The following is a 15,539-nucleotide window of genomic DNA, read 5'->3' as shown; positions in this document are numbered from 1 at the left end:
ATAGAGGCATGGCTTACCAATAGAAAGCAGAGAGTTTCCATTAATGGGATCAAATCTGAATGGGGATTAGTCACTAGTGGCATTCCACATGGATCAGTTTTAGGCTCTCTCTTGTTCATAATTTACATTAATGACCTTGATGAAGGGATTATGAGTGACATGAGCAAATTTGCTGATGATACAAAGATAGGCCGTATTATTCATTCTGAGGAGAACAGCAATGAACTCCAGGAGGATTTGGACAAAATGTCTTGATCTGAAAAATGGCAGATGAAGTTCAATGTGGATAAGTGTAAGGTACTAGTCCTTGGTAATGAAAATAACCCTTGAAGCTATAAACTAGGTGAAGTAGAGCTTGATTATACAGAATGTGAAAAAGATTTGGGAGTCATGGTAAGCAGAAATCTAAGGCCACGACAGCAGTGCCTAAGTGTGCACAACAAGGCTTACAGATTACTTGGATTTATCTCAAGAAGTATAAGTAACAGAAGTCCAAAAGTTATTTTACAGCTCTATACATCACTAGTGAGGCCTCATTTAGATTATGCTGATCAGTTTTGGTCTCCTTACTAAAGGATGGATATACTCATTGTAGAACATACAGAGAAGAATGACTAAAATGATATACTGTGTAATGAATCTCCTGTATGAAGATCGACTTAAAGTCTTAAATCTCCACTCTCTGGAGACATAGAATGAGGAGAGATATCAATGAAGTGTGTAAGTGGATGACAGGCATAAACAGAGAAGATATTAATAAAGTACTGATGGTGTCGAACCAGGTAAGAACCAGAAATAATGGATTTAAGTTGGATAAATTTAGATTTAGAAAGGACATAGGTAAGTACTGGTTTTCCAACAGAGCTGTGAATGCGTGGAACATTCTACCCAGTAGGGTGATTGAGGCTAGGACTTTGGGCAGCTTTAAAAAGAGATTGGACAAATATACGAGTGGGAGGGGCTGGGTTTGATTTGAGTAAATTCTTGGGTAGCTTTGGGTAGAGGTCATTTTGATAAGGACCTGCATTGTATGGGCCAGTAGGCCTTCTGCAGTGTTCTCCATTCTTATGTTCTTATGAGATGGCTTCTTATAATTATTAGCCATCTTCCACATATCAGACACTACACCTATTTGAAGAGATAAATTAAAAATATTAGTTAAAGGTTCACAGAGTTCCATTTTTGCATTCCTTAAGAACCCTTGAAAAAAGCTCATCAGGACCGGGTGATTTATTTTGCTTCAAATGGTCTATCTGTTTGATAACCATTTCACTAGTGACTGATATTACATAATTTATCTTCTTCAGGCCCACTAAAAAACCTAATTATTGGGATATTATTAGTGTCTTCCTGAGTGAAAACCAAGAGAAAATAATTATTAAAAATAGAGCACATTTCATTCCCTTTGTCAGTAAGAACTCATAGTTATTTTTAAGGGGACCTATCTTATCTCTAACTTTTGTTCTATACACCTGGAAAAAACTTTTAGGGTTAGATTTCGAATCTCTAGCAACTTTTTATGTAACAATTAATATTTTCTCGTACATATAATTCAACTCCTCCCTCCTTCCCATGACATCTATCCACATGGAACAAGTTAAACCCTTGAATATTACACTTAGCAATCATATCCAGGTAAGACACATAGGCAACAGTTAGGCAACTTTATTCCGAAACGTTTCGCCTACACAGTAGGCTTCTTCAGTCGAATACAGAAAGTAGGCAGGAACAGTAGAGATGTGAAGACGATGTAATCAGTCCATCACCCTTGAAGTTGTAGAATTTGAGGTTGTCAGTCCCTCAGCCTGGAGAAGTTCAGTTCCATAGTTCCTGACTATGGAACTGAACTTCTCCAGGCCGAGGGACTGACAACCTCAAATTCTACGACTTCAAGGGTGATGGACTGATTACATCGTCTTCACATCTCTACTGTTCCTGCCTACTTTCTGTATTCGACTGAAGAAGCCTACTGTGTAGGCGAAACGTTTCGGAATAAAGTTGCCTAACTGTTGCCTATGTGTCTTACCTACCAACCTGTCGGTATTGTATACCATTTTGATGTTCAATCATATCCAGACTAAGTCATACCATGTTTCAGTTATTGCAATGACATCAAAGTTCCCAGCACATGCTACCAAACGTAGTTCATTAACCTTATTTCTTGCACTTCGACTGTTAGCATAAAATACCATATGTTTTTTCTTCTGCACATTTTTCCTATTCACCTTTGCTTTTACACAATTTCTGAAATTATCATTACCCAGCGTTACTCCATGACTTATTATTAAGATTCATAATATCAAAGCCTGAGTCAATATATCCATACTCATTAGTTTTCATTTCTAAACCCATACCTCTAACTAATCCTAGTTTAAAGTCCTAACAACCCCCTCAACTGAGCTAGCAAGGAAACCCACACCCAATTCTATTTACTCATGTGCAAGTCCCACTCACATCCAACCCCTCTCACCCATGTACTTATCCAATGCAAATTTGAAACTACCCAAGGTTTTAGCCTCAATAACCATACTAGGCAGACTGTTCCACTCATCAACATAAGAAAGGAGGAACATTGCAGCAGGCATGTTGGCCCATACGTGGCAGGTCCTTCACAAATCCAACCCACTAACGGAATAAATGCTACCCAAGCAACAAGCTTTAATAATTCTATTTACTCATGTGCAAGTCCCACTCAAATCCAACCCCTCTCACTTGCGTATTTATCCAACCTAAATTTGAAACTACCCAAGGTTGTAGCTTCGATAGGACCTTGGGTAGCCTTAAAAAGAGATTGGACAAATATACGAGTAGGAGGGGCTGGGTATGATTGGCGTCGTGGGTACATAATAATCTAAGAAAGGAGAAACACTGCAGTAGGCCTGTTGGCTCATACTAGGCATGTCCTTCACAAATCAAACCCACTAACAAAATAAATGTACCCAAGCAATAAGCTTTGACAATAGTATTTACTCATCTTGACTGTGTGCTAATGGAGTTACAGGAAGCTGACATTGAAGAAATGCTGAACACTGACAATTATGCACCTGTTGTGCATTCCTTGAGTGATGGTGAAATTAGACGAATTGTGATAGATAAATAAACCGTAGAGTTGATATTAGCGTCATATTGAAGTATTTTGTCGTGCCTCCTGAGAGCAGGAATTCCGCTGGAACGGATTAATGCCATTTCAATAAATTTAAATGAGGAAAACTGACTCAGCATACGAACAAATTGGGATACGAACAAGGTCACGGAGGTAAGCTGAGGTTCCACTGTACTGGTATCAGAGACTAATCAAACAAGTAAATTTTTCTATGGAGAGTTGTGGAACCTGAACACAAAAATAATTTAAAGCCACTTGGTATAACTTGGGAAAAGGAGAAAGAAAAAATACAACTACATAACAAATGCATTACAATACTTAAAGGACTCATGACTAGCTATGAAATCCAATAATATATGACCAAAATATTACAGATGCAATTAAGGAAATACAGTGGACCCCCAGTTTACGATATTATTTCATTCCAGAAGTATGTTCAGGTGCAAGTACTGACTGAATTTGTTCCCATTAGGAATATTGTGAATTAGATTAGTCCATCTCAGACCCCAAACATACACATACAAGCGCACTTACATAATTGGTCGCATTGGGAGCTGATCGTAAACCGGGGGTCCACTGTATATGCATCTTGTTACACATCTTCATCACAGAGAACCCACAACTTACCTAGCACATGCTGGATGACGTAATTACCATACTGATCTTGTAACAGCTGTTCCGTGTGTTGATGTAGTTCCTCTAGTACTGGAGATGTCTGGTCACCAGTGCAGTGCTCCAAAATGCGCTGTATTACACGGCAGCCATAAGGATGTGTTGACAGGGTAAAAACTTGCCCCTGTTACAGAAAAACAAATTATCCTATATATTTGATGTCAGGATTTATAAAATTACAGATTTTATAATTCCTGGTGTAAACAATGCTCTTTCAGTTCATATGTAAATTTAAAATAAGAGAAGCTTGGCCTGTTAACCCGTAAACGGTCCAAACATATACGTACTATATACGTTTTTACCGCTAGTGCCCCAAACGTATATATACGTTTTATGTGTCCTACATTTAACATTGCCACGATAAGCCTGAGTCGCCTAGACATGTGAGAATGGGTGTGAGCACTCACTGTGCACCATATTAAAATAATTGGGGATGCCTGAGTACCATATGCTCTTTTTTCCTATTAAAAAACAACAATGTTTTTTTTCCTCAAAAAAGTTGGGGCAGTACAGTAGTGAACGTATATATACGTTTGGACCGTTTACGGGTTAAACTGATCAGGCCATCAACCAAAACAACCCATGGTATCTTCAAATAATCTTCAGGTAATCAAACAAAAAAAAATGCAGTACTGTTTTATTGTGGAAAAAGACACTTATGTACAGTCACATTGTGACTGTACATAAGTGTGCAGAATGGGCTGTTTGTTTATACTCATTTTTTGAGGAAAAAAAAAAAAAAAAAAAAAAGGAATAATTTTGACACCTAACATTTATGTATAGTCCTGAACTGTATATAAGTGTCTTTTTCCACATCTTGTCAGTATCACCATACCATTGCCTCACTGTTTTATTGAAAATGATGTTAATACTGTATCCTACAACAAATGTTATTCAGATAACTTTAAAAAAAAAAAAAAAAAAATCTGTACTATATACAGTATATATTGTATATAATGTAATTATAACCCTCTCAATGGGTAATAGTTGGTGAAATTTAATGATTTTCAAAATTATTCCTGATTTTTTTTTTCCTAAAATGAGTATAAATAAACAGCCCATCCTCTTAATAACAGTCACAAGGTGACTGTTTATGAACCTTAAACAGTGATTCCTGACTATCAAAATTTTTTAGTACCTCTATGTAATATTTCATTTACTGGCATTGTGGCATATTATGCTTCATTAATTTTTATTAATATACAACAACCTAACCTAAATAACAAACTGAGAAATTTGCTGAAAGCTGAACGAGGAACCTAAAAAAATTTGTAATTACAAGCTGAAATAATAATGGGGAGAAGATGCATACACAGATAAAATGCACAATATTGTATATGATACATGGAAAGTCTTTAACCCATGTGGGTCCAACAGCATCTCATGAAGGGAAGGTAAGCAAGTTAAATCTAAAGAAAGTAGCAGAATTCCTTGGATCAATAACCCTTAACTGGCATTAAGGCATCCCCTCCTTTCCTTCAAGGGGACACAACACAAAGTTGCAGTTTCAACAGGCTATTTTAAAAACTCAACCACCCTCCTTTCCTAGAATAAAAGATGAACAGTAAAAAAGAGTGACAGGTATGGCAAAATACAGTATTATGTTATGAAGAATATTTGTAAATGTTAAGCAAATTGCTCTAGTGTTGCAGTGTGTTCACGCATAGTGAAGTTTGAAGTCAAAGTCTCTCTGAGAATCCAAATCCCTTGTGAGACTTCAGAAACTGGGTATAAAATATTTACAGATCTCTTGGGAGAAAAAATAGGCTCTATAAATGCTTGACTTTACTGTAAGTCTCAACTTCATATTAAAGTTATCTAAACCCTGAAAGTACATGCAATTACTACTGCATTTGGAGTCACCAATATATGACAAGCATTTGTGTATGTGTTATTCAGTCTTTAGTTAATTTATCAAATCCCCCCCCCCCCAAAAAAAAATAATGCTGTCTAGTCAGATGCATGCTGACATCACAGTTCAGATGGCCCTCTGCAATATCCTTACCACTCACTCAGAATGCAGACACTGTACTTCCCACAGCCAAGACTCCAATGCAGATAAATTATTTCCTTGAATTCCTTCATATATGTTACCTTTCTCACACTCTAACTGCGTGTTAAGTCATAAAAACCACTTGCCTCCACTCATTCCAATCTAACACATTCACACAACTGTTGGATGTACAAATCCCAAGCACTCGAAACCACCTTTACCCACTCCCTCCAGCCCTTTCTGGGATGACCCCTGCCCTCCTCTCCTCCGCCCCAGATTTATACACTCTCCTAGTCGTATTTTGCTCCATCCTCTCTAAGTTCTCAAAACCACTTCAGCAAACCCTCCTCAGTCCTCCTAACTATAATCTTGATAGCCTCACATCTTTGTTTTTTTATGCAATAAGTTTGCAAATTTGTACAGTATCGCAATGAATATTTCCAAGGCATTTGGTCATTCTTTAATCCCCTTTTTAAATCCTGGGATCCATTTTCCTGCACATCTCTTAACTGTTACCTACACTAAAGATTGTTTTCTCATTATATTCTAAACCTATGGGCACCATTCAGCACTACAAGGAAGGTTTAGGAGACAGCACAAGGAAAGAGGTGTTAGTGTCAAGTAAAGGATAAGGATGAAAGGAGAGGGTGGGTCTAAATATTATTTATGAAAACTCGCCAAAAACAATTAAAATGCTTCCATTGGTTGATAGGAAGAAAACATAAAACAGATATAAGGTAACCACACATTGTTCAAGTTTATATAAGGCTATGGAAGAATATACAGGGAGTGTAATAATGTAACAGGTTACAAGAGGAGAAAGTGTTTTAAAAAGTCATAGTGTGTGAAGATGGGACACCAAGCATAGCTCTGCTCCTGCAACTACAAATAGCTAAAAAGAAAAGAAAATCACTAGTAATCATGCCAAATAATTATCCTTGCAGTAGACAAGAGTCAAACTTATCCCATAACATCATAGCCTTGCTAGGAAAGTAAAGCGGCACAAGGATCTACTCAACCATGAAATAAAATACTTGCTGTGGCCTTGAATTGAACCTGCACAGTATCCATTAGCCCTTGCCATGAAACTAACGAGAGGTGCCTGGATCCACTCATTTATGGCCTTATAAAGAGGTGATGGTTTAAGCAGGACATGCTACTTCACCCTTAACCCTTTCAGGGTTGGTGCTGTAGTACGGCTTGTGTGCCAGGGTTGGTGCCGTACTAGTACGCATAAATTCTAGTGGCTTCAAATTGAGCGGGAAACAGCTGGTAGGCCTAGATGTGAGAGAATGAGTTTGCGTGGTCGGTGTGAGCGGTAAAAAAAAATTCGACCCCCAGCCTTCCACCTCTTGTGCTGGGCCACCTTGTTCACGTTCAGTTGTACCAGAACCAATGAGGAAACTCCTATTTTCCCATATCCCGGACTCAGTGTGAGCATTGGTGATGATAGTGATAGTGAATATGAACTAGAAGCTCTTGAAAACAGTTCCAGTAGTGATAGTGAAGTGAAATATTCTCCAGAGAAGCGTCAGTATATACGACGGTACATGCGCTCTGGTAGTGTGCTATATGCTATTCCAAGGAGGAGGAGTACATCTCAGAGTACATCCCGTGGCTGTACAACAGGAACAGATAGTGAAAATGAAGATGATAGTGTTGCAATTGGGATGGAAAATGTGCATGGTGGTGATAGTGGTGGTGCCGGCCGTGAGGCACCAGCAGTGGGCCATGCTGCCACCCACGCCGCTGCCTCAGCTGATCTATAACAAAGGCCACCATCCTCCACCCACCCACCACACCAGCCTCCACAACCACAACCTCTACAACCACAATCACCTGTCAATATCCAGTACCCACCAGCAGACCTCACCTGGGATTGGCAGGAAGTTGCCAATTTTGTTCCAAATCCCCATCAGTTTGATGAAAGCCAAAGTGGAATATGGCCATCTTGTACACTTGGGAACAATGCCAGTTAACTGGAATGTTTCGAGTTATTCTTTGAAGAACCCCTGATGGAAATTATTGTCAGGAAAAGCAACAGATACTACAAGTACACCATAGCAAACACAATACTTTCACCAAACTCACGCCTACACCAGTGGAAGGAGACAACTGTGGCTGAGATGCATCTTTTATTTGCCACAATAATGCTTATGCCACATGTGTATAAGCACAGCGTGAAATCATACTGGTCGACAGACCGCTTGATTGCAACCCCAGGTTTCAGCGATATAATAGGAGTGAATCGATTTGTGCTACTATTACGTATGCTTCACTTTTCAGACAAAACCATGCCTGACAGAAATGACAGGTTATATAAGATTAGGAATGTGTTTGTGTGTCTGAAACAGAAATTCAGTATGTATTTTTATCCCTTCAGGAAGCTTGTTATTGATGAGTCTTTGATTCTGTTCAAAGGAAGACTCTCATTCAAGCAGTACATACAAAGCAAGAGGAAATGCTTTGGTATAAAGTTGTTTGTTCTTTGTGATTGTTACAGTGGTCTTGTATTAGATATAATTGTGTACACTGGAAGTAATACATTGCAAGATACCAGGAAGTTACTGAGTATCTCTGGTGATGTGGTTAGAACGATGATGGAACAATATCTTGGTAAGGGACATATATTATATACTGATAACTGGTACACAAGCCCCTTACTCAGCGATTTCTTGCAAGTGAACATGACAGATGTGTGTGGCACAGTGTGTGCAAATCGTAAACATATGCCCAGGTTCGACGCTGGCACTCGTAGAGGGGAGGTGCAGGTGTTTGCTGCCAATGACAGCATGGCATTTCGGTGGCATTACAAATGAGATGTCACACTGCTGTCATCAGTTCACCCTAATGAAATGGCAGACATTGGCAGGCAGCATAAGAGAAAGCAATGAACCCATTCTAAAACCTGCAGCTGTGATTGACTACACCCTCAATATGCATTCAGTGGATAAATGTGACATGCAGATTGGGTTTGCTGATTGTGTTTGCAAGAGTTGTAAGTAGTACATAAAACTCTTTTTCCATATTCTGGACATTTCCGTGCTTAGTGCTTATAATACGTATATACAAGATGAGGACCAGAAACAAACCACCATGTGGCGAATTTTGTTTGTCTGTCATCAGACAAATAATAATCAAGTACCAAGGAACAGCACCTGCAACAGAAAACCACCCACGTAATTATCAACAACTACTTTCTCATCTGAAGCATGGTGATCACTTCCTAACAGAACTGCCTGCTACTGCTTTCAAGAAAAAGGCTCAGAAGAGGTGTTACGTCTGTGCATATACAAAAAAAAAAGCCCACAACAATGCAGACACACTTGTGAGTGTAAAACACCACTGTGCATGACACCATGTTTCAAAGACTTCCACAGGCTGCAGAACTTCTAAAAACATGTCCTGTGACTGTATATGTGCATATAAAATATAGAAAAATAGTAATAAACAACATTTTGTATTATTCGTTTGTGTAAATAAGTTTTGTAAACAAAATAGTGACAACAGTTATTGTGTAGTATAGAAAAAGAAATAACTTACAAAATAGTGCTCATATTGGTCTCATAGGCCATAAAAGTTACTTGAAAAAAATGTTAGAAAATAATAGAAAATAGTACTGAAAAAAGAAAAAGTAATACCGGGTGACCAGCAGTCGGCGATGTTACCATATGCCAGTCATTTTCTGTCAGCTTCATGCCTCCATATCTCAGTAAGTATTGATGGTAAAAAATTTTTGTTTAGCCTATAAAATTTAAAGAGAGAAAAAAAAAAAAACTTTCCATAAGAATTTTTTTTTTTTCAAATTTTTACCGACCCTAAGAACAGGTTTGGGAGAGGGCCTGCCGACCCTGAAAGGGTTAAGAGACACTTGGGCTGGGGAACACATGTAAATCATTCATCATCTACCTGACACACAGCAATGAAAAGTTTAACTCTGCTCAAGGATACTAATAACACTTATTTCATCTTATAAACAAATATCTTCATTGGGTCCAGGAAGTGAACCTATGCCATAACTCTTTTGTCATGCTGGGAAACAAAGGAGTTTGGATTCACTCAGTCGTGGCTTCATAAAGAAGTTATGGTTTGACAAAACTGGACATCAGGGACAATAATCTTGAAAATATAATCTCTAATTCCCATCCATGCTGCTGTGTGCACGTGCTAGTGAGTTTCTGGTTCTCTGGAGACGTAGTATCATATGGTGGACCGTCAACCCATTCTTAGTTTCCAGGTAAGACTAAGGAATTATGGCACAAGTTGGATTATAGTACAGGAATGGTATACAATACTGACAAGATGAAAACTGAGACATGTGCAACATCTGGGTATCTTTATTGTAAACGTTTTGCCTACCAGGGCTTTATCAATACAAATTCTAGGATATAATTTGAAGACAGTAGAACTACGTATATACAAAAGATGAGGTAATCAGTCCCTCAGCCTTGGAGCTGGTGTCTAGAGCGCCATAGTCGTGAAGATTCACAACTACGGTGCTCTACACACCAGCTCCAAGCCTGAGGGACTGATTACCTCATCTTTTGTATATAGTTCTACTGTCTTCAAATTATATCCTAGAATTTGTATTGATAAAGCACTGGATGGCAAAACGTCTACAATAAAAATATCCAGATGTTGCACATGTGTCTCAGTTTTCACAAGTTGGATTCCCAGCCTCAGAAACAATACCTCTGCATGAAATATAGTGCATTTTTTCACATCCATTAACAAGGATTTTCCTTATGAAAATGTATACTTTTCTATGGTGTCATGTAGGATGTGGTTAGCATATCTGGCCCACTAATCCCCCCCCCCAAAAAGCAAACCTCAAATTCATTCTTTCAAAAAATATTGTAATAGTATAACTTACTGAACAATGAACATCAACTGCTGTGATCCTTACATTCACCTATAAAACAATTCTAAACTTAACCCTTTGACTGTTTCGGTCGTATATATACGTCTTACGAGCCACTGTTCCGGACGTATTTAAATGAGTAAATTCTAGCGGCTTCAAATCAAGCAGAAGAAAGCTGGTAGGCCCACATGTGAGAGAATGGGTCTATGTGGTCAGTGTGCACCACATAAAAACAATCCTGCAGCATGTAGTGCATAATGAGAAAAAAAACGGACCGTTTTTTTGGATTAAAGCGCCGACTTTGAGGTGTATTTTCGTATAGTATTTATGATTGCATTCTCATTTTCATGGTCTCACATGATATTACAGAAATAGAGATGATTTTGATTACTTTCATGATGAAAACGACCTTGAAATTGAGCTCAAAGTAGCGGAAATGTTCATTTTTTATCAATGTTCAAGAGTTACCAAATCACACCACATGTCCAATACACGTCAACTGGGGAGTCTAATATTCTTTCACTAGTGCACCGATATTATTTATACTATTTTTACAATAATGCAGTAGTCTGCATAACAGTAAATTTTCTATTTTTTGTATGAATAAAAAATCAAAATAGAAAGCAATAGTAATATAAGAGGGGCCTAGAGACGTGAATAATGAACAGAGGATGTTATTTTAGTGCCAAGAATGCCTATATTGTTTATTCTGGACCCTATTTTGAAATTGGCATCTTTTTCATTTTGCGTGAAATTGGCCAAATTGCCAATTTCTGACCACTTTATTGGGTAGTTCAAATCGGTAAATGGGTGGTTTCTTGTACTCGACTGATAGAAAAAAAAGGGGAGTTCTAAAGAAATAGCTATGAATTTGGTCAACTGGAACAACGGAACTAATCAAAAGCAGGGCTCAAAGTCGGCGAAATCACCAATGCCGCCGAGACTGCTAACTTCACAGGAGTGTAATTCTGTGAGTTTTCGACCAAATTTCGTATTTTTGGTGTCATTACCACCAGGAAAAGATTCTCTATCATTTCATAAGAAAAAAAAAAAATTCTTTATTTTCCAAAAATTTTGCGACATAGAATGAGTTTCAGAAAGGGGCTTGCGACAGTCAAAGGGTTAGGGCAGACATTAAGATATAAATGTTGCAAATTCATGCAAAAACAATTTGATTATAAAGGTTGGCTATTTGATAATTCGAACCAATGTCATTATTGTATATTTTTTCAAGAAATACAATATAATAATTACTCACCTGGAAGGCATTGATGATGAATTGTAAGGCCATTGGGTCCACACATTCTATACACTTCTGCACAACATGGTTGCCTGTTTTAAACAATGTGATGCACATTAAGAACTATTTTATATCTATATGTTGTATAAATGTAAATTTTCATACAATCTGAGTGAAAACTTTGCTAGCAAAGCCAGAAAACAAACATCCTGCACTACCTATACATATTATGAGCTCTATATACAGTATTAATATAGGTATTTTAATAAAGGAATAGTAAATACTCAACTACTACATACTGTATAAGCTATACAAAATTATTTATTAGTAAGATTCTAATTTTTAACAAAATTCCAGTATAATATTTGATAATTTGTGAAAACCTGCTTAAAAATTTTGCATTCTTCTTTGATGCTTCAAAATGCAAGAGTAAAGATTAATATGCAAGTAGCAAAAACAGCACATGTTAGATATACATTACAGTATATGAATGTGGCAATTATTTAACCCTTTCACTATGGGGACCCCCAAAATTAAGTGCTGACACAGTCGGGATATAAAAAAAAAAAATTCTGAAATGGTAGAGAATGATGCCAAAATACAAAATTTGATAGAAAACTCATGAAATTATTCAGGCACAGAGTTGGTACTTTAGGCATCCTATTTAACCCTTCGACTGTTTCGGCCACATAGTATATACGTCTTACGAGCCAGTGTTTCGGACGTGTATATACTCAATAATTCTAGCGGCTTCATATCAAGCAGGAGAAAGCTGGTAGGCCCACATGTGAGAGAATGGGTATGTGTGGTCAGTGTGCACCACATAAAAAAAATCCTGCAGTATGCAGTGCATAATGAGAGAAAAAAAAAAAACTCCGACAGTGTTTTTGGATTAAAATGCAGACTTTGAAGTGTATTTTCGTATAGTATTTATGGTTGTATTCTCGGTTTTTTGGTCTCATTTGATAGAATGGAAAACATATTACAGAAATAGAGATGATTTTGATTAGTTTCACGATGAAAACGACCTTTAAATTGAGCTCAAAGTAGCGGAAATGTTCGATTTTTACTAATGTTCAAGAGTTACCAAATCACACCACATGTCCAATACACGTCAACTGAGGAGTCTAATGTTCTTTCACTAGTGCACTGATATTATTTATACCCTTTTTACAATAATGCAGTAGTCTGCATAACAGTAAATCTTCTATTTTTTGTGAATAAAAAATCAAAATAGAAAGCAAGAGTCTTGTTTGTTCTGGAATATTCTGAAATTGGCATTTTTTGAAATTTGTGTGAAATTGACCAAATTGCCAATTTCCGACCACTTTATTGGGTAGTTGAAATTGGTAAATGGGCAGTTTCTCTTGTACTTAGTCAATAGAACAAAGGGAGTGCTAACAAAATACCTATGATTTTAGTCGACTGGAACATTGGAATTGGCCGAAAATAGGGCTCAAAGTGGGTGAAATTACTGATGAGTAAATATCATTGAGACTGCTAACTTCGTGAGAATGTAATTCCATAAGTTTTCCATCAAATTTCATACTTTTGGTGTCATTACCACCGGGAAAAGATTTTCCATCATTTCATACAATTTTTTTTTTTTTTTTTTAAATTTTCGACCCTGAGTGGGAGTTAAGGATCGAGGGTCTCGATCCTCAAAGGGTTAAATGTGCCACTCATGAGGAATGCTCATGATGTTTGTGGCATTATTTAGAAAGAACAGGAATATGCTCTTTAAGAAAACAATAGTAGTATTAGATAGATTTAGTGGTGGTACATGGGTGATGGAAACTGCCCATGAGGTGCGTGTGTAAATAAATCAACCATTTGTACAACTAAAAATTATGAGATAAAAAATAAAAGCAGTACATTTTTTCACATGCTCTGAAGAATGTTAAACGTCATTAACGCTAAAGACGGAAAAAATTACCAAATTTTTGGGTCCAAGAAAAACGAAGAAACGGTCTTTGTTTACTGCTCAGATAATAAAGCACAAAGTCCTTTTATGTTCTAAGAGAGAGAGAAAGAAAGCGAGCCTTCACAACAGCATACATTTAGTGCAAGATGGTTTTACAGTTTTAAAAAGTGCACATGTCTGAAATATTTCTGATTAGCTCTATAAAGCAGATTAAAACATACCAGAGATGAATTACAGAGTACTGTACCTGAGTACTTCAATACACCCATTAACTACTGTTAACTCTGCATCTACTTCAGAACAAGAACCACAGCTATCCATTGCACCCCAGTAGCCTCATATTAACTCAGTTTCATTCATTTGGGTATTTTACATTATGCACTGACTTTTCAGTTAATATAACCTACACATCATGAAAAGGTTTACTGCTAATGGACCTTTACATACTTTTGTTGTCTGTTATCAGGCAAATATTGCACAAATACCAGGTCAAAATACCAGTAGTACATGTGCAACACCTAACTGATTAAGTACTCTCTCGTCTGAAGTTTGGTGATTACTTCCTAACGACACTTCCTGCTATAGGCAATTAAAAATGGGCTCAGAAGAAAGGTTATGTCTGGGCACACATAACAAGGTGCCAAGCAAAGCACACACACACACTTGCTTCATGTACAAAGAGCGTAAAACACCACTGTATAAGAAACAATGATGCAAGGCCTTTCACAGACTACAACAGCCCTAGAAAAATGACCAGTGCCTCAATATACTGTATGTAAATAAATGATAGAACAGTAACAATGTAAAACATTTGTACCCATTTGTTTATGCTGCTGTGTAAACATGTCTTGTAAACAATGTATCATTGTAACAGGATGCCTCAACTACCTCTCTCAAAATATTTCATATGCTGAAAAATGGTGATTGGCAGGAGCTTGCCCGTACACCTTCCTGCACTTTATTAAACAAGCAGATAATATCTTGCTTGCCTTCCGTAGAAAGGTTTAGATTAGTTTGTACAATAAGCAATGTGTTATGGTAGTCAGGGTGTCATGGATGAGCCCTACATTGGATTTTTTTTATGCAGGTCCACTAAAACCTTCCCACTGAAACACTTACTTACTATACAGTATTATCAATCACCAAGATGTTCAACAATTGTAGAAACAGTACAGCTAGGGTAGCTATATCACTGTTAACAGGCGCAGTATGTAATTTGAAATTAGTTTGCAGTAATTATGACAATTTAAGATACAGGGGTGCTAAACTTTGGGGTTATTAATCTGAATAAAGTCTTCGTAAATACTAAATACTCTTCAAGATTGTTACATAAGTGTTCTATGTAAATATTCATAAGTTGTAGAAATTTTGGAAAACCAAAGTCACTTAAGAATAATGGAAGAACTGGCAGAGCACTGCTCATGACCTGGCAACCAGACAGAGGAAATCTACTGAAGAAATTATTCAAATTAGGCACACGACTCAATTTTTTCAATTAAAGAGTATGAAAGTAATTGTTTTGGTCCACTACTACTTTTCTGGCTGCACTTTTAAACAGAACAGACTTAATTTCACCCAGCCCAACTGCACTCAAAATGACAATCCATTGTATTCTAAATTTCAGAACCTATACCTGCAATGGTAATTTTTCTCTCTCCTTCTGCATGTACCTATTTGTAATGAATTTAATTATTTTAATTTGCATGGGGAAAAGGTGTGAGCTCTGGCTCTCAATCCAACCGCTTC

General features: G+C 37.2%; 1 protein-coding gene across 5 annotated transcripts in view; it reads right to left on the bottom strand.

The window, feature by feature from the left end:
• Nucleotides 1-15,539, bottom strand: part of LOC128691058 (pumilio homolog 2) — a 98,604-nt gene that overhangs the window by 32,675 nt on the left and 50,390 nt on the right. For all 5 annotated transcript variants that reach the window (XM_070089041.1, XM_070089043.1, XM_070089044.1 and 2 more), the window contains 2 exons: nucleotides 11,888-11,961; nucleotides 3,731-3,899 (listed from right to left, as the gene is read on the bottom strand). In XM_070089041.1, coding sequence (XP_069945142.1) covers nucleotides 3,731-3,899; nucleotides 11,888-11,961 — 243 coding nt within the window. The remainder of the gene's footprint in view (nucleotides 1-3,730; nucleotides 3,900-11,887; nucleotides 11,962-15,539) is intronic.

Source organism: Cherax quadricarinatus, chromosome 27 (genome assembly GCF_038502225.1).
Source record: "Cherax quadricarinatus isolate ZL_2023a chromosome 27, ASM3850222v1, whole genome shotgun sequence".
Lineage (NCBI taxonomy): Eukaryota > Metazoa > Arthropoda > Malacostraca > Decapoda > Parastacidae > Cherax > Cherax quadricarinatus.
The sequence above is the reverse complement of the archived record's forward strand: the minus strand, read 5'-3'. Positions and strand labels throughout refer to the sequence as shown.